Source organism: Geotrypetes seraphini, chromosome 8 (genome assembly GCF_902459505.1).
Source record: "Geotrypetes seraphini chromosome 8, aGeoSer1.1, whole genome shotgun sequence".
In the NCBI taxonomy this organism is placed as follows: domain Eukaryota; kingdom Metazoa; phylum Chordata; class Amphibia; order Gymnophiona; family Dermophiidae; genus Geotrypetes; species Geotrypetes seraphini.
The window spans coordinates 84,893,527-84,908,660 of NC_047091.1; the positions used below are offsets into that span (position 1 = coordinate 84,893,527).

The following is a 15,134-nucleotide window of genomic DNA, read 5'->3' on the forward strand; positions in this document are numbered from 1 at the left end:
TTGTACGGAATCTATCCCCTTTTAACTTTAGAGAGTGCCCTCTCGTTCTCTCTACCTTGGAGAGGGTGAACAACCTGTCTCTATCTACTAAGTCTATTCCCTTCATTATCGTGAATGTTTTGATCATGTCCCCTCTCAGTCTCCTCTTTTCAAGGGAGAAGAAGGCCCAGTTTCTCTAATCTCTCACTGTACGGCAACTCCTTCGGCCCCTTTATCATTTTAGTTGGTCTTCTCTGGACCCTATCGAGTAGTACTGTGTCCTTCTTCATGTACTGCGACCAGTGCTTGACGCAGTATTCCAGGTGAAGGTGTACCATGGCCCAGTACAGCGGCATGATAACCTTCTCCGATCTGTTTGTGATCCCCTTCTTAATCATTCCCAGCATTCTGTTCACCCTTTTTGCCACCACCGTGCATTGCGCTGACGGCTTAATTGACTTGATCTATCACGTTCCACTGCAACTGTCCCTGATATTTTCAAACATGCCGTAGTTACACCACTCTTCAAAAAACCATCACTGGACCCTACCTGCCCTTCCATTACCCCGTCTCCTTCCTTTCCTTCTTATCCAAGCTACTTGAGCATGCTGTTCACTGCCATTGCCTTGACTTTTTATCATCCCTAGCTATTCTCGATCCACTCCAATCAGGCACAATATGGAAACTGCTCTTGCTAAAGTCTCCAATGGTCTGTTCCTGGCCAGATCCAAGGGCCTCTATTCTATCCTCATCCTTCTAGATCCATCTTCTCTTTGATACCGTGTCCTCACTTGGTTTTCAAGATCCTGTTCTTTCTTGATTCTCTCCTTATCTCTCACATTGTACCTTTAGTGTATGCAATGGTGAATCCTCCTCCACTCCTATCCTACTATTGGTTCTCTGTCCTTGGACCTCTTCTTTTCTCCATCTATACTCATTCTCTTGATTCTCTAATCTCCTCCCATGATTTTCAATATTGCCTCTACGCTGATGATTCCCAGATCTACCTACTCTGCACCAGAGTCCAGGCCTGAGTTTCAGCCTGCCTGTCCAACATTGCTGCCTGGATGTACCACTGCCACTTAAAACTGAACATGACCAAGATTGAGCTACTTAGCCTTCCTTTCCCCTGCCCCCACTCTCTATCTTATTGGATAACATCATCCCCCCTTTTTTTCCAGCTCGCAACCTCCGGGTCATCTTTGACTCCTCTCTCTCTCACTGCACAAACCCAACAGACCTCCAAAACCTGTTGTTTTTTTTCTCTATAATATCTCCAAAATCTGACCCTTCTTCTCTGAGCACACTACCAAAACCCTTATCCCCACACTCTTATCACCTCTCGCCCTGACTACTGCAACTTGCTTCTCACAGGTCTTCCATGTAACCATCTCTTCCCCTTCAGTTCGTTCAAAATTCTGCTGCATGACTTATATTCTGCCAGAGTCGCCATGCCCACATCACCCCTCTCTTCAAGTCACTTTATTGGCTCCCTGTCCATTTCCGCATACAGTTCAAACTCCTATTGACTTACAAGCTCATTCACTCTACAGCTCCTCTATATCTCTCTTATTTCAAGTTTCAAGTTTCAAGTTTCAAGTTTTATTTCACATTTGATGAATCGCCTATTTCGAAATTCTAGGCGATGTACATAATAATATAGAAACTATGACATAATTACAATAAAATCAATAAAGACTCACATGAGAAAGAGGGAAAGAGGGTAAAGTTACAATGGGGGAGAAGAAAAAAAACAAAAAACCAGGAGAGAACGAGAGGTAGGGTAAAATTATTCAAAGCTTTTCTTACGTAAAAGTTGATTTAGGCATCCATTAGTTAAATTATAAATCAAATGCGTCTCCCTATACTCCTTCCTGTGATCTCTGTTCATTGGGCAAGTCTCTCTTATCTGTATCTTTCTGCTCTACTATTAACTCCATTGCTGTTCTACTGGAACAGACTGCCTGTGTCAGTACATCAAGCTGTATCCTTTGCAGTATTCAAATCCAGACTAAAATCCCACCTTTTCGAGGCTGCTTTTAACTCCTAACCTTCGCTCACTTGTAAAAAACCATGCCTGAGAAACTTCCTAACCCCCTACTTATCCTTGTCCGATTACATTGTAAGCTCTACTGGGCAGGGACTATTTCTCGAATATTTTAATGTACAGTTCTGTGTATAATCTAGCAGTTCTATAGAAATTATAAGTAGTAGTACAATAGAATCTCAGCTATCTGGCACCCGTGGGGATTGGTGGGTACCAGATAACTGTTTTTCTGGTTAATTGAGAATAATTTAGAAACCTTGTCTAATACAGTCTTTTCCCCCACCCCGAAGCACCAGTGCGGCAGCAGTCCTGAGCCACGAAGCCCTCCTCCCTCAAGCTATAGAAGCAGGCAGTGTCCTGAGCCACAAACCACCTCCCTCTGTCCCTTCCTCACCCAAGCACAGCTAGTCAGCAGGAGGCAACCTCAAAACAGGCTGCTTGTGGCCAGCCCCGGCAGGATCTTTCCTCTGATGCATCGGAAGTGCCCTCCCCAGTCAGAGCCTCAGGCCCCTCCCCGGTGCATCCAGGACGCCCTGGGGAGGGGATGGCCCGCCATTTTGAAGAGGCGGACCTGCTGGCCAGAGGGAGTAGGCATCCCTTAAGCCAGCCATCTATGTAAGTTAAGGGGGAGAGGGCGAGGGTCATTGGAGGCATGGGGAGGGGGGGATGCATGGCGATGGGAGAGAGTGGTCATCTCTTCCACTGCCGAGGGGATATTGGGGATGTGTGTTGCTTGGCGGTGGGAGAGAGTGGGCATCTCTCTCCCCGGGTGGGGGTGTTGTTTGCAGTGGGAAAGAGTAGGCATCTCTCCCACTACTGAGGGGATGTTGGTGTGTTTGTGTTGTTTGGCGGCAGGAGAGAGTGGGCATCTCTCCCGCTGTCGGATGGCGGGTTGCTTGACTTTGGCGGCTCAATTTGTTGTAGGGTGGGGGGAGTTGCGTTTATTTTGCACATGTGCCCATCGCTATCACAGCGATGGGCACATGCAAATTTAGCAAATTGTTGCTACTCTCTGCCAACCTCATTTGTATGAGCGATTTTTGGAGAATGACTCGCTTTTTTTAAAATCGCTACTATAACGGCTGTGACAACGGCCTGTCAGTTTTTAACACGACTTTTTGAGAATCTAAGCCTTAGTAATCTTATTGGTTTTATATAGAGTAATTAATGAGGATAGGTTTTAAAAGGGTGTTTGTTTATTGAAATACTCATGATCGTTTTTTCTGTTGATCTGACAGCACACAACTATATGACGGGTACCACGGCATGTCTGGCATTGGGGACAGTGGCAGCACTGACAAAAATTGGAAAGAAGGAAGGCTGGAAAATTGTTGGGCCTCCTGAACTATAAATCAGTGACTGGTTGAGTAGACCTAATTGCCCCACTACTTTCTTCAGCATATTTTGTAAAATGCTATGGTTTTTTTTCTGTTTAACAGGCAAATCAGGGAATAAATTTAAGTGTAACATATGCAATGAAGAATCTCACAGAGGGTATTTAAATGTGTTCTATCTGTGTTGTTTCTTATTAAACATACTGTTCCCCATTGCTTGAGATGGAACAGGTATACAGTATCATTCAGTGAGATATGTGTGAGCATTCTATCATTCAGTGGGCTGGCACTTGTGTTGCATTGATACCTGCCTGGATTGGATTCACATTCCAGCATCTGTGTGTCCTGATACAACTGCATGCAAGACATAGATATCAACACGTGTAGTTTGTATATTCAAGATCTTCAGATAAACAGAGTGATATATCAAGTATATACCACCCACGTTAATAGCTCAAAATGACACATTAAAGGCAAAGAGTAAAACTATGCTCCAGTGACTTTTTCATTAAATGAATATTGAGAAAATAGAAATCTGGATATACTGGTTGTTCTATAGAAATGTCTCGGTGGTAATTTATCTAAATGGGTTAGTTTTGCACATGTCACAGAGTACTTAAATTGTTACCATGCCAGGCAGTGGAGATAAAACCTCAAACTTAGTAGTAGCATAAATAAAGAAACTTCTAGCTGCCTTAAATCTTATCACTGTGTTTCACAAGTATAAGAAGAGAACGAGAGGGCACTCTCTAAAGTTAAAAGGGGATAGATTCCGTACAAACGTAAGAAAGTTCTTCACCCAGAGAGTGGTAGAAAACTGGAACACTCTTCCGGAGTCTGTTATAGGGGAAAACACCCTCCAGGGATTCAAGACAAAGTTGGACAAGTTCCTACTAAACTGGAACGTACGCAGCTGAGGCTGGACTCATTTAGAGCACTGGTCTTTGACCTGGGGGCTGCTGCGTGAGCGGACTGCTGGGCACGATAGACCACTGGTCTGACCCAGCAGCAGCAATTCTTATGTTCTTATCTATTATAAATTTGCAAAAACTATTATCAAAAACTTTAATACATATTTTAGCAAAGTCTTCAGAATAGGCCTCCAACCAGCCAAGTGTTTTCTACGGCTGAGTCACTCCATCGGCATATTCATCCTCATCAGACCTGCTTTGTGCTCTTTTTGTGAATTTTTAGTTTCAAAGTAAATATAAACTTAAATACAAACTTAACTAACTCAAAACAATAAACAATTTTGTTACTTAGCTTGATACTGCATCGAGTCTGCATAAACTCTATATTAGTTTTCCATGAATGTCGGGTAAGGACCTGTCAGTTCGACATGTTTTGCCCTGCGGCTTTCTCAAGAAAGAGCCTCCCCTTCAGTCTTATTCCTGACTTATATACTTTGGTTAAAATATATGACCAGGATGCTGTGGAATAAGACTGAAGGGGGAACTCTTTCTTGAGTTAGTTAATTTTATATTTATTTACTTTGAAACAAAAAAGAGCACAGAGCATTAAGCAAGTCTGATGAGGGTGAATATGCCGACAGAGTGACTCAGCCTTAGAAATCTTGGCTGGTTGGAGGCACATTCTGAAGACTTTGCTAAGATATATATTAAAGTTTTTGATAATGTTTGCAAATTTATAATAGACTAGTCTTTAAGCCCGTTACATTAACGGGTGCTAGAATAGATGTGTCTGTCTGTCTTTCTGTCGCTTTCCTGGGCCGCTGTCTTTCTGTCTCTCTTTCTCCTTTGCTGTCCACCACCACCCCTTGCCTGCTTTCCCTGTCCAGCAGCCCTGTCCAGCAGTAGTGCTTTCTCTCTCCTTGGCCCCTGTGTCTGTCTGTCTTTCTTTTTTTCTGTCTCTCTCCTTGGCTGCTGTCTGTCTGTCATTTTTTTTCTTTCTTTCTTTCTCTTTCCTTGGCCGTTGTCTGTCTGTCTTTGTTTCTTTCTGTCTCTCTCTCCTTGGCCGCTGTCTGTTTTTCTCTCTGTCTCTCTCCTTGGCCACTGTCTTTCTGTCTCTCTCCTTGGCCGCTTTCTGTCTGTCTGTCTTTCTTTCTTTCTCTCTCTCTCCCTCCCGGTATCTGTTTGTCTTTCTTTCTGTCTGTCTCTCTCCCTGCCCCCTGTCTTTCTTTCTGGCCATCTCTCTCCATAGAAACATAGAGTATGACGGCAGATAAGGGCCGGCGGCCCAACAAGTCTGCCCACTCAAGACTAGCCCTCTCTCCCTGGGGTATCCATTTTTAAGCATAACTCTGTGGTACCCCTACCTGTTTGTCCCATCGATTCTTGAAGTCGATCACACTGCTGGCCTCAACCACCTGGCGTGGAAGACTATTCCATTGATCAATCACCCGCTCAGTGAAGAAGTACTTCCTGGTGTCACCATGAAGTCTTCCCCCCATGAGTTTCAGCGGATGCCCTCTTGTTGCCTTGGGACCCTTTAGAAAAAAGATTTCTTCCTCCACTTCAATTCATCCCGTGATGTATTTGAATGTTTCTATCATGTCCCCCCTTTCTCTGCGCTTCTTGAGTGAATATAGGCGCAGCCTGGTCCGACGTTCTTCATATGAGATGTCTTTAAGTCGTTATACCATCCTAGTGGCCATTCTCTGGATTGACTCCATCCTCTTCACATCCTTTTGATAATGCGGCCTCCAAAACTGGACACAGTACTCCAGATGAGGTCTTACCATGACTCTATACAGCGGCAGTATGACTTCAGGCTTTCGGCTGATAAAGCTCCTTCTAATGCATCCCAGCAGTTGTCTGGCCTTTGCTGAAGCTTTCTCCATCTGATTGGCAGCCTTCATATCTTCCCTGATGAGGACTCCCAGGTCCCTTTCTGCAGTAGTTCTCGATAAGTTTTCCCCGTTCAAGGTGTAAGTTCTGCATGGATTTCCACTCCCAAGGTGCATTACTTTACAATTTTGGCATTAAAGTTTAGTTGCCAAGTACTGGACCATTGTTCCAGTAAAAGCAGGTCCTGCTCCATAGTGCTCGACCTGGTTGCGCTGTTTGGTTCTGTTGCCCTGCCCACAGTGTTGCATAGTTTCACGTTGTCGGCAAATAATGTAATTTTGCCTCAAATTCCCTGAATCAGATCCCTTACAAAGATGTTGAATAGCATCGGGCCCAAGACCGAGCCCTGAGGTACTCCACTGGTCACTCTTGACATTTCCGAGGGGATACCGTTTACCATCACTCTCTGAAGTCTGCCGCTTAGCTAGTCTTGCACCCACGCTGTCAGTGTTTCTCCTAGTCCAAACGAGTTCATCTTGCTCAATAACCTACGGTGAGGAACACTATCAAAAGCCTTACTAAAGTCTAAATATACGATGTCCAGGGACTCACCCCCATCCAGGTTTTTGGTTACCCAATCAAAAAAGCTTATCAGATTGGATTGACAAGACCTTCCCTTTGTAAAGCCATGTTGGTGGGGATCTCTTAATCTCTCATTATCCAGAAATGTGTCCAATCTGTTCTTAATCAACTTTTCCATGAGTTTACTCACTATTGACGTGAGTCTCACCGGTCTATAATTTTCAGCCTCTGACCTGCATCCCTTTTTGTGGAGTGGGATAATGTTGGCAGTTTTCCAGTCTAGGGGAACTTTTCCCTTGCTTAGGGAAAGATTGAAGAGCCCTGCTAATGGCTTTGCCAGGACATCACTCAGTTCTCGAAGCACTCTAAGGTGTAGATTGTCCGGGCCCATAGCATTGTTTACTTTTAATTTCGATAGCTCTTGATAGACTTCGCTCGCAGTAAATTCCATGTCCCGGAATGGGTCCTTCCAACTTCCCTTTGTCTGTAGCTAAGGACCAGATGCTGGCGCTTCGCAGATGAAGACAGAGCAGAAGTAATTATTGAGTAATTCTGCTTTGTCTGCGTCCGAATATGTATAGCTGCCGTCCGGTTTCTTTAGCCTCCCAATACCTCTCGTGCTCTTTTTTCTTTCGCTGATGTATTTGAAAAATGATTTCTCCCCTTTCTTCACCTGCCTAGCTATGTTCTCTTCCATCCGGAGTTTGGCCTCTCTGACTGTTGATTTAACTCTTTTGGATTTAGCTAGATAGGTTATTTTAGCTTCCGGACGTTATGATTGTTTGTAGGTAACGAATGCCTTTTTTTTTTTTTTTCCTTTCCTAATTCTGAGATTTCCGCGGAGAACCACTGTGGTCTGTTGTTTTTGCGTCGTTTGCTCACAGTTTTTATGTATATGTTGGTTGCTTCATGCAGGGTAGACTTCAGCGTTGACCATAGTTCCTCCACATTGTCCGTCGTGTTTTGGTTTTGTAGCACAGTGTAGACATAGTCCCCCAAGCCCTGAAAGTTAGTTCCTTTAAAATTTAGGACCTTAGTCGATGTATTTGACCTAGTGGTTCCTTTCTTGAGATGGAACCAAACCATATTGTGGTTGCTGGATGCCAAGGTGTCTCCCACTGATACCCCAGAGATACTGTCTCCGTTGGTGAGCAACAGGTCCAGGATCGCCTGGTCCCTGGTGGGTTCCAATACCATCTGCTTGAGGTGTGCTCCTTGCATGGAGGCTAGCAACTTCTTGCTGCCACTGGTTGTTCCACTCCACATCGGGCATATTAAAGTTTCCCACCAGCACTGTATCTCCACGTAGAGTAATGGACTAATGTCTTCCACTAATGTTGTCTGCCTCCTTTTGTTTTGGTGGTCTGTATATAACGCCAAGATACAGGCCCCTAGCTAAGTTCGCCCAGAGGGATTCTTCTGTATATTTGATGTCTGTGATTTTAGTAACTTTGATGTCTTTGATGTACAAAGCTACCCCTCCTCCTGATTTGCCCTCTCTGTCTCGACGGAGTAAGTTATATCCCGGTATGACCATATCCCATCCGTGGGTCTCCGAGAACCACATTTCTGATATTGCCACTACGTCAAGGTCGGCGTTCCTCATTTCCGTTTCCAGTACCAGTATTTTGTTGCCTAAGCTACGGGCATTAGCATATATGGCTGTCCATTCTTTCTGTTTGCATGGAGTGTCTTCTGACTGAGGTAGTTTGTCCCATTCAATCTTGTCTCTGTCCCCCTCAATTTTGCCCTCAGTCTTGCCCTTGTCCTCTGCAATCTTGCTTTTGTCACCCTTATTAAAATGCCTCTGTCTCCTTCAGTGTCCATGAGATTTCTCCCCATTGACGCTTTGTCCATGCAGTTTTTCTTCCTTGATTTACAGGTGGAGTCTTCTTCTCTCCCTTTGTCCCCCTCTATCGACTTGATTCCTTGCCGCAGATGCTAAGTTTCTGTCTCTTGCTCTATCCCCCTCCCTCCCTCTGACCCCTTTAGTATTTGCGCGATTTCTTACCTCAGAGTTACTTACCCGACTTGTTTGAGAGTGGACCCCTCCTCCGGCTTACCTAGTTTAAAGCTTTCCGGAGTAAGTGAGCCAGGTGTCCATGGCCCCCTTTGTCTGTCTGTCTATCTCTCTCTGGCCCTGTCTGTCTGTCTCCCACCCATCCCCCTCCACTTCCCTGTGCAGCAGCAGCATTTTCCTACTCCTTCACTTCCCTGTATTTACATCCTGTAATTCTTACCAGCTTGGGAGAACTCATTCATTCGACTAACACCTCTTCTGACAGCCGGACGCTTCGCTGCACCCTTACCCTGTCTGCCTCGTCCAGGCCAAAGGACACCCTCCTGCTGTTGCTCTCGTCACCACCTATCACCGCCGCCACACCGCAGGAGACAAACCGCCGTGTTAAGCACTGCACGTGCTGCAAACCGCCACATGTGCCACAAATTGAACACGACCACAGAGGCACAAATCACGGAGGCAGGGATCATGCCGTTGTAAGTGTGCATCCGCGCTTAGGGTTTTATTATAGAGGATACTGTTTTATACTTGTGAAACACTTTGATATTGACAGTACAAAAATAACAGGGCAACATAAATAACTGATTAAATCTTATCACTGGCATAAAAATAAACTCCACCAAGAATTTGTTCCATATCGCAAAAAATCTCTGCACAGATTATGTGAAGCAGTGAATACTCATAGTGGTTTGTGGAAAACAGCACGGCTTTAAAGTTCCTTTTTTCATTAAGCCTGTTTGAATGGATTTAAACAGATTAGAGAACATGAAATTTAGGCTTCTTAGAAATGTGCATCGGTATGACTATTAACTCCTTTACTGGTAAAGTATCACTGGCTAATTGTGACATTTAAACGTGCATTCAAGATGCTCTACGTGGCACATTATGGGAACAACAGCCTCTTTATCTGAATAACTGGACAATCTTATATACACCCACAAGGGGTTTGAGGTCGTTACAAGCCTATAGGCTGACCCTGCCACACTGGGCGCTGGGCATCCACAAGAGACCGAACATTTTTATAACTTACTCCATTGATTTGGAACAGCTTCCTCCAAGAAAATTAATGGGGAGTTCAGTTATAAAAAATTTAGAACCTTGTTGAAATCACACCTCCTTTAGGCAGGTTTTTAATCTAAGAGTATCAGTATATAGAAGTCTAATCTGTCCTTAGAGAGAAATATCTTACAATGTGATTGAGTGAATGTGATCTCGGGTAGGTCTTTTTCTGACTTTTTTTTTATGGAGTTCTTTTCTGTTCCTCAGAGCTATTAGATATTTTAAAATTGTAAACCGTTCAAGTCTGACAAAGAGATTTATAAAATACTGAGTATAACAAGCTTCAGCAGCACATATACTAAAATTGGAACAATACATAGAAAATTAGCATGGTCCCAGTGCACGGATGACATGCAAATTTATGAAGCATTCCATATTTAAAATAAATAAACATTCAGCTGCCACTTTGCATTTTCATGTTCTAGGACAGTGAAATAACCATAGCAAAAAACTGGGGTTAATTTGCCATTTTTTTTGCCCCTAATGCTATTTGTGTATCACTGCAAGTTGTGTTGGAATATTTGCATCTCAGTATATAACCTGCAGCAACTTACTCCCTCTTCTACAAAACTGCGCTAGCGGTTTTTAGCGCAGAGAGCCGCGCTGCTCCCGACGCTCATTGAGTTCTTATGAGTGTCGGGAGCTGCGCGGCTCCTCAAGCTAGAAACTGCTAGCACAGTTTCGTAAAAGAGGGGGTTAATTTCCTGCAGTGATATGTAAGTCATGCCTTTAAGTTGTGTTAAGGGCCAAAAAACATGACTTAAAGCCCTAAAGCAGCTTGCTAACTCCCCCCCCCTCCCACTATCTAAATGTGCTGGATCTTTCTTTAATTATAAGCTGTTTGGTCTTTTTAAATGGAATGCATTATAACAAGTGTTTAATAAAGTAAACTATTTTGACATTTACTATGGGGAAAGCACTTGAACTGTTGGAGCTTTAGCTTGCTGGTTTGTTATTTTTGGTAATGGATTCACAGCGTGGATAAAAGTATTATCCCAGGACAAGCAGGCATGATATTCTCACATGTGGGTGATGTCATCTACGGAGCCCCAGCGCGGACAGCTTTTCAAGCAAACTTGATTGAAGTTTCAAGTTTGCACACTGCACCACGCATGTGCTAGCCTTCTTGCCCACTAGAGGGCGCATCCCCACCTCGTGGTCCTCAGTTCAATTTCATCCGCGGAGCCAGAAGCCCTGTGGAAAATTGTGCTCGTGTTTGCCTTCTGTCGCCGCGGCTGTGTTCTGATTTTCGACGCGGTCGCTGCGTTTTCTATTGTTTCTTTCCTTTTTTTTCAAAAAAAAAAAAAAATAGTTTGTTTCCGTCGCTCCGGGGGCTCCCGGTAGCCGTGGCTGAGGAACCTCGTCCATTCCCGGCCTCGTTTTGGGTCCATGTCCCGGCCCGTAACGGGATTTAAGAAGTGTGGTCGGTGTGACCGACTTTTGTCGATCACAGACCCTCACAGGTGCTGTTTAAGGTGCTTGGGGCCCCAGCACCCGACAGCGTCGTGTGCTAAGTGTGCCACCTTCCAGAAAAGGGCTCTAACACGCCGCAGGGCCCGCATGGCGGATCTTTTCGCCGTCGAGACCCCGACGGGGAAGGCCTCGAGTTCGGCTTCGGCCCCGGCCTCGGCCTCGACCTCGGCATCGGGTCCCTCTGCTACACCTTCGCTGCCCTCGAAGCCGGTTGCCTTGCAAAAACAGGCCTCGGGTAAGTCTCCACTTCCCTCCTCAGCTCCAGGACCAACCAGGAAGCCATCCTCGGGCTCTTCGTCGGCGGGGGCGTCGGCCTCTGCCCAGTCCAAGGTATCTAAGTCGATAGCCCCGAGGGAATACTCGAGACCGAGGTCGCCCTCTGAGGAGCATCGACAGGTGTTGCCGCCGGGGCTGTCGATCCCGGCATTCCAGGACTTGCTCCGGGCGTTAATCTCCTCGGAGCTGTCCGGGGCCATTGACCAACTGCAGCAGGCTTCGGCCTCGACTGCTTCGGTCTCGGCGGCCCCGCAGGTGGCGACCTCGGCCTCGGGTACCGGGGTTTCGGCGCCCGAGGCACCCTCGACCTCGGCGCTCCCCTCGGACCCGACCTCGATGGGACAGCCTGAGGGTAGAGTGCAGTCCCGGGACAAGCTGCGCCGGGTGCGGAGGATCTCGTCTACCTCGTCCTCGAGGTCCTCGCGGGGCTCCTCGCCTTCGGGCAAGCCTCGGGTGAGGCGCCGGCCGAAGAAGGCCAAGCGGTCTCGGGCCTCGCCTCGGAGGCGCGGTCGCTCGACGCCGCCCGAGGGCGAGCCCTTACGGGTCGAGGAACTCCGCCTCGATAACCCCAATCTGTTGCGGTCCCCGATCGGGGAGAGTTCCCGTGCCTCCTCGCCGGGACGGAAGGGACGGGCCTCCATACCCCGCACCCCGGGGGGTTCCCCCAGGGGTTCCTTCAGGCGGGCTCGATCCCCGACCCCTTCGAGGTCACGGGACCGTGCCTCGTGGGGATCGGGATCCGGTAAGGAGCTGAGGTACTCTCTCCAGGCCTCTCCCTTCGGCTCGGCGGGGAGATCTCGGACACCCTCTCCGCCTGCAAGAACTTCTTCTTTTTCAAAGTTCGTGCATGATATGGCGAAGGCTTTGGGGGTGGACCTGTTGGCGGGTTCCCATTATACTAAAGAATTTTTGGAGGAGCAGGATCTTCCTGCTCCCCCACGGGTATCCCCTCGCCTCCCACTGAACAAGGTCCTCCATTAGACCTTGCTTCGGTATTTGGAGGCCCCTCTTACAGTCGCGGTAGTGCCCACCAAGATGGAATCAAAATACCGGACGATTCCCCCTAAAGGGTTTGACAAGGGGCAACTCTCGCACCAATCGCTCCTCGTGGAGTCGGCGCTTAAGAGGTCACAACCTTCCAGGGTCTCTGCTGCGGTCCCCCCTGGGAGGGAAGGTCGGACCCTCGATAAATTTGGCCGTCGCCTTTATGCGAATTCTCTGATGGCGACAAGGGTCCTAAATTATGCTTTTTCCTATTCTTCATACTTAAGAACGATGGTGAAGGACCTTCCCGAATTCCAGGTGTTCATCCCGGATTCTCATAGGGACAGGTTCGCCACTTTTATGTCGAACCTGTCCCAACTGCGCCTGTATCTGTTCCTTGCTGTATACGACGCATTTGAACTTGCCTCGAGGGTATCGGCATGTGCGGTAGCTATGCGCCGGCTGGCGTGGCTGCGTACCCTCGAGATGGACCCCAATCTGCAGGAGCGATTGGCGAATCTGCCCTGCGTGGGGTCGGAGTTGTTCGACGACTCCTTGGAGGCGGCGACCAAGAGGCTTTCGGACCAAGAGCGCTCTCTGGCCTCCCTGGTGCGCCCCAAGCCTAAGACCACGCCGCAAAGGGCTTTTCAGCAGCCTCCTAGGCGGTATCCACAGAAAACGACGCCGGCCTTTTTGAGACCTCCACCCCGACGTCCACCCCATCAGGGTAGGGGAGGTCCCTCCAAGCCCGCTACGCAGGGGGCATCCAAGCCTGCGCCGTCCTTTTGACGGGATAGGCGGCTGGGGGCTGGCCCCCGCCGCGAGGTCGCTAAACCCCCTTCCCATCGGGAGTCGGCTCACGGCCTTTGCCGGGGCTTGGTCAGAGATTACGTCAGACGCATGGGTGCTCCGGATCGTCTCAGAGGGCTATTCGCTCAATTTCTCCGTGCAGCCTCGAGACATGCCACCCGGAGTTTGCCCGCCCAATCGGAGCCAGTTGACCCTTCTCCTGGACGCAGCCAGGGCATTGTTGCGCCTCCGGGCAGTCGAATTGGTGCCTCGCGACCAGAGGGGCAGGGGGTTTTACTCCCGTTACTTTTTGGTCCCAAAGAAGACCGGGGACTTGCGCCCTATTTTGGAACTCCGGAAGCTCAACAAGTTCCTGGTCCGGGAGAAGTTCCGTATGTTGTCGCTTCCGATTCTGTATCCTCTGCTGGAGCAGGGGGATTGGATGTGCTCCCTGGACTTGAAGGAAGCGTATACCCATGTTCCGGTGCATCCCGACTTTCGCAAGTTTTTAAGATTTCAAGTGGGAGAGTTGCACCTCCAGTACCGGGTCCTCCCTTTCGGCCTGGCTTCGTCCCCTCGGGTGTTCACGAAGTGTATGGTGGTGGTCGCGGCTGCCCTGCGCTCCCGGGGGTCTTTCCCTATCTGGACGATTGGCTGATCAAGGCCCCGACCAGGGAGGGAGTGATTTCAGCGACCCAACAGACTATCGCACTTCTTCAGGGTCTAGGGTTCGAAGTGAACTTTCCCAAGTCGCACTTGTGCCCGGCTCAATCCCTCCAGTTTATAAGAGCCGTGCTGGACACGGTTCTCCTCCGAGCGTTCCTCCCCTCTCCTCGGTAGGAGGCACTGCTTCGATTGGGTCGTCAAGTCTCGCTGATGCCGGTAGTATCGGCTCGGCGCATGATGGTGCTTCTGGGTCACATGGCATCGACGGTCCAGGTGACGCCATTCGCCCGATTGCATCTGAGGCTTCCTCAGTGGACGTTGGCCTCGCAGTGGCGTCAGGATCGCGACCCAGTCTCGCGTCCAATAACGGTGACTCCCTCTTTGAGATGCTCGCTCCGTTGGTGGACCAACTCTTCCAATCTTTCAGGGGGTTTGCTCTTTCGCGTTCCTCCGCATCGCAAAGTCCTGACAACGGACTCTTCGGAGTATGCGTGGGGGGCACATCTCGACGGTCTTCGAACGCAGGGTCTATGGTCGGCCGAAGACCGTCGTTGTCACATCAATGTGTTGGAGCTTCGTGCCATTTTTCTGGCTGCTCGAGCTTTCTGTCATCTCCTGCGCGATCAAGTTGTGCTCGTCAGGACAGACAACCAGGTGGCCATGTATTATGTAAACAAACAAGGGGGGATGGGCTCTTGGCCCCTGTGCCAGGAAGCCCTGCGCCTTTGGACATGGGCAGTCTCTCAGAACATTTTCTTGCGTGCGGTTTACATTCAGGGAGAGATGAATTGTCTGGCAGACAAACTCAGTCGTCTTCTCCAGCCGCACGAGTGGTCGCTGAACTCCCGGGTTCTACGCGAGGTCTTCGACCGCTGGGGGACTCCTCAGGTGGATCTGTTTGCCTCACCCGAGACTCACAAACTACCCCTCTACTGTTCTCGGATGTACTCCCGGGACCGTCTCGAGGCCGATGCATTTCTTCTCGACTGGGAGGGGAGGTTCCTTTTATGCGTTCCCTCCTTTTCCTCTGATCTTGAGAACACTGGTGCATCTCAAATCGACCGGAGCCACTATGATTCTCATTGCGCCTCGTTGGCCCAGACAGCACTGGTTTTCCCTGCTGCTTCAACTCAGTGTCAGGGAACCTCTACTTCTGCCTGTCTTTCCCTCTCTGCTGT

The 15,134-nt window shown here is 48.3% G+C and overlaps 1 protein-coding gene and 1 non-coding gene across 3 annotated transcripts in view; both read left to right on the forward strand.

Annotated features, from left to right (window-relative positions):
- The window catches only part of NDUFA11 (NADH:ubiquinone oxidoreductase subunit A11), a 30,194-nt gene extending 26,582 nt beyond the window's left edge, over window positions 1-3,612 (forward strand). For both annotated transcript variants that reach the window (XM_033954680.1, XM_033954679.1), the window contains exon 4: window positions 3,265-3,612. In XM_033954680.1, the coding sequence (XP_033810571.1) occupies window positions 3,265-3,377 (113 nt within the window). In that variant the 3' untranslated portion in view covers window positions 3,378-3,612. The remainder of the gene's footprint in view (window positions 1-3,264) is intronic.
- A 6,434-nt stretch (window positions 3,613-10,046) lies between these two features.
- On the forward strand, window positions 10,047-10,149 carry LOC117366272. The gene has a single exon (XR_004540544.1). It is a non-coding gene; the product is annotated as a U6 spliceosomal RNA (small nuclear RNA).
- The last annotated feature ends 4,985 nt before the right edge of the window (window positions 10,150-15,134 follow it).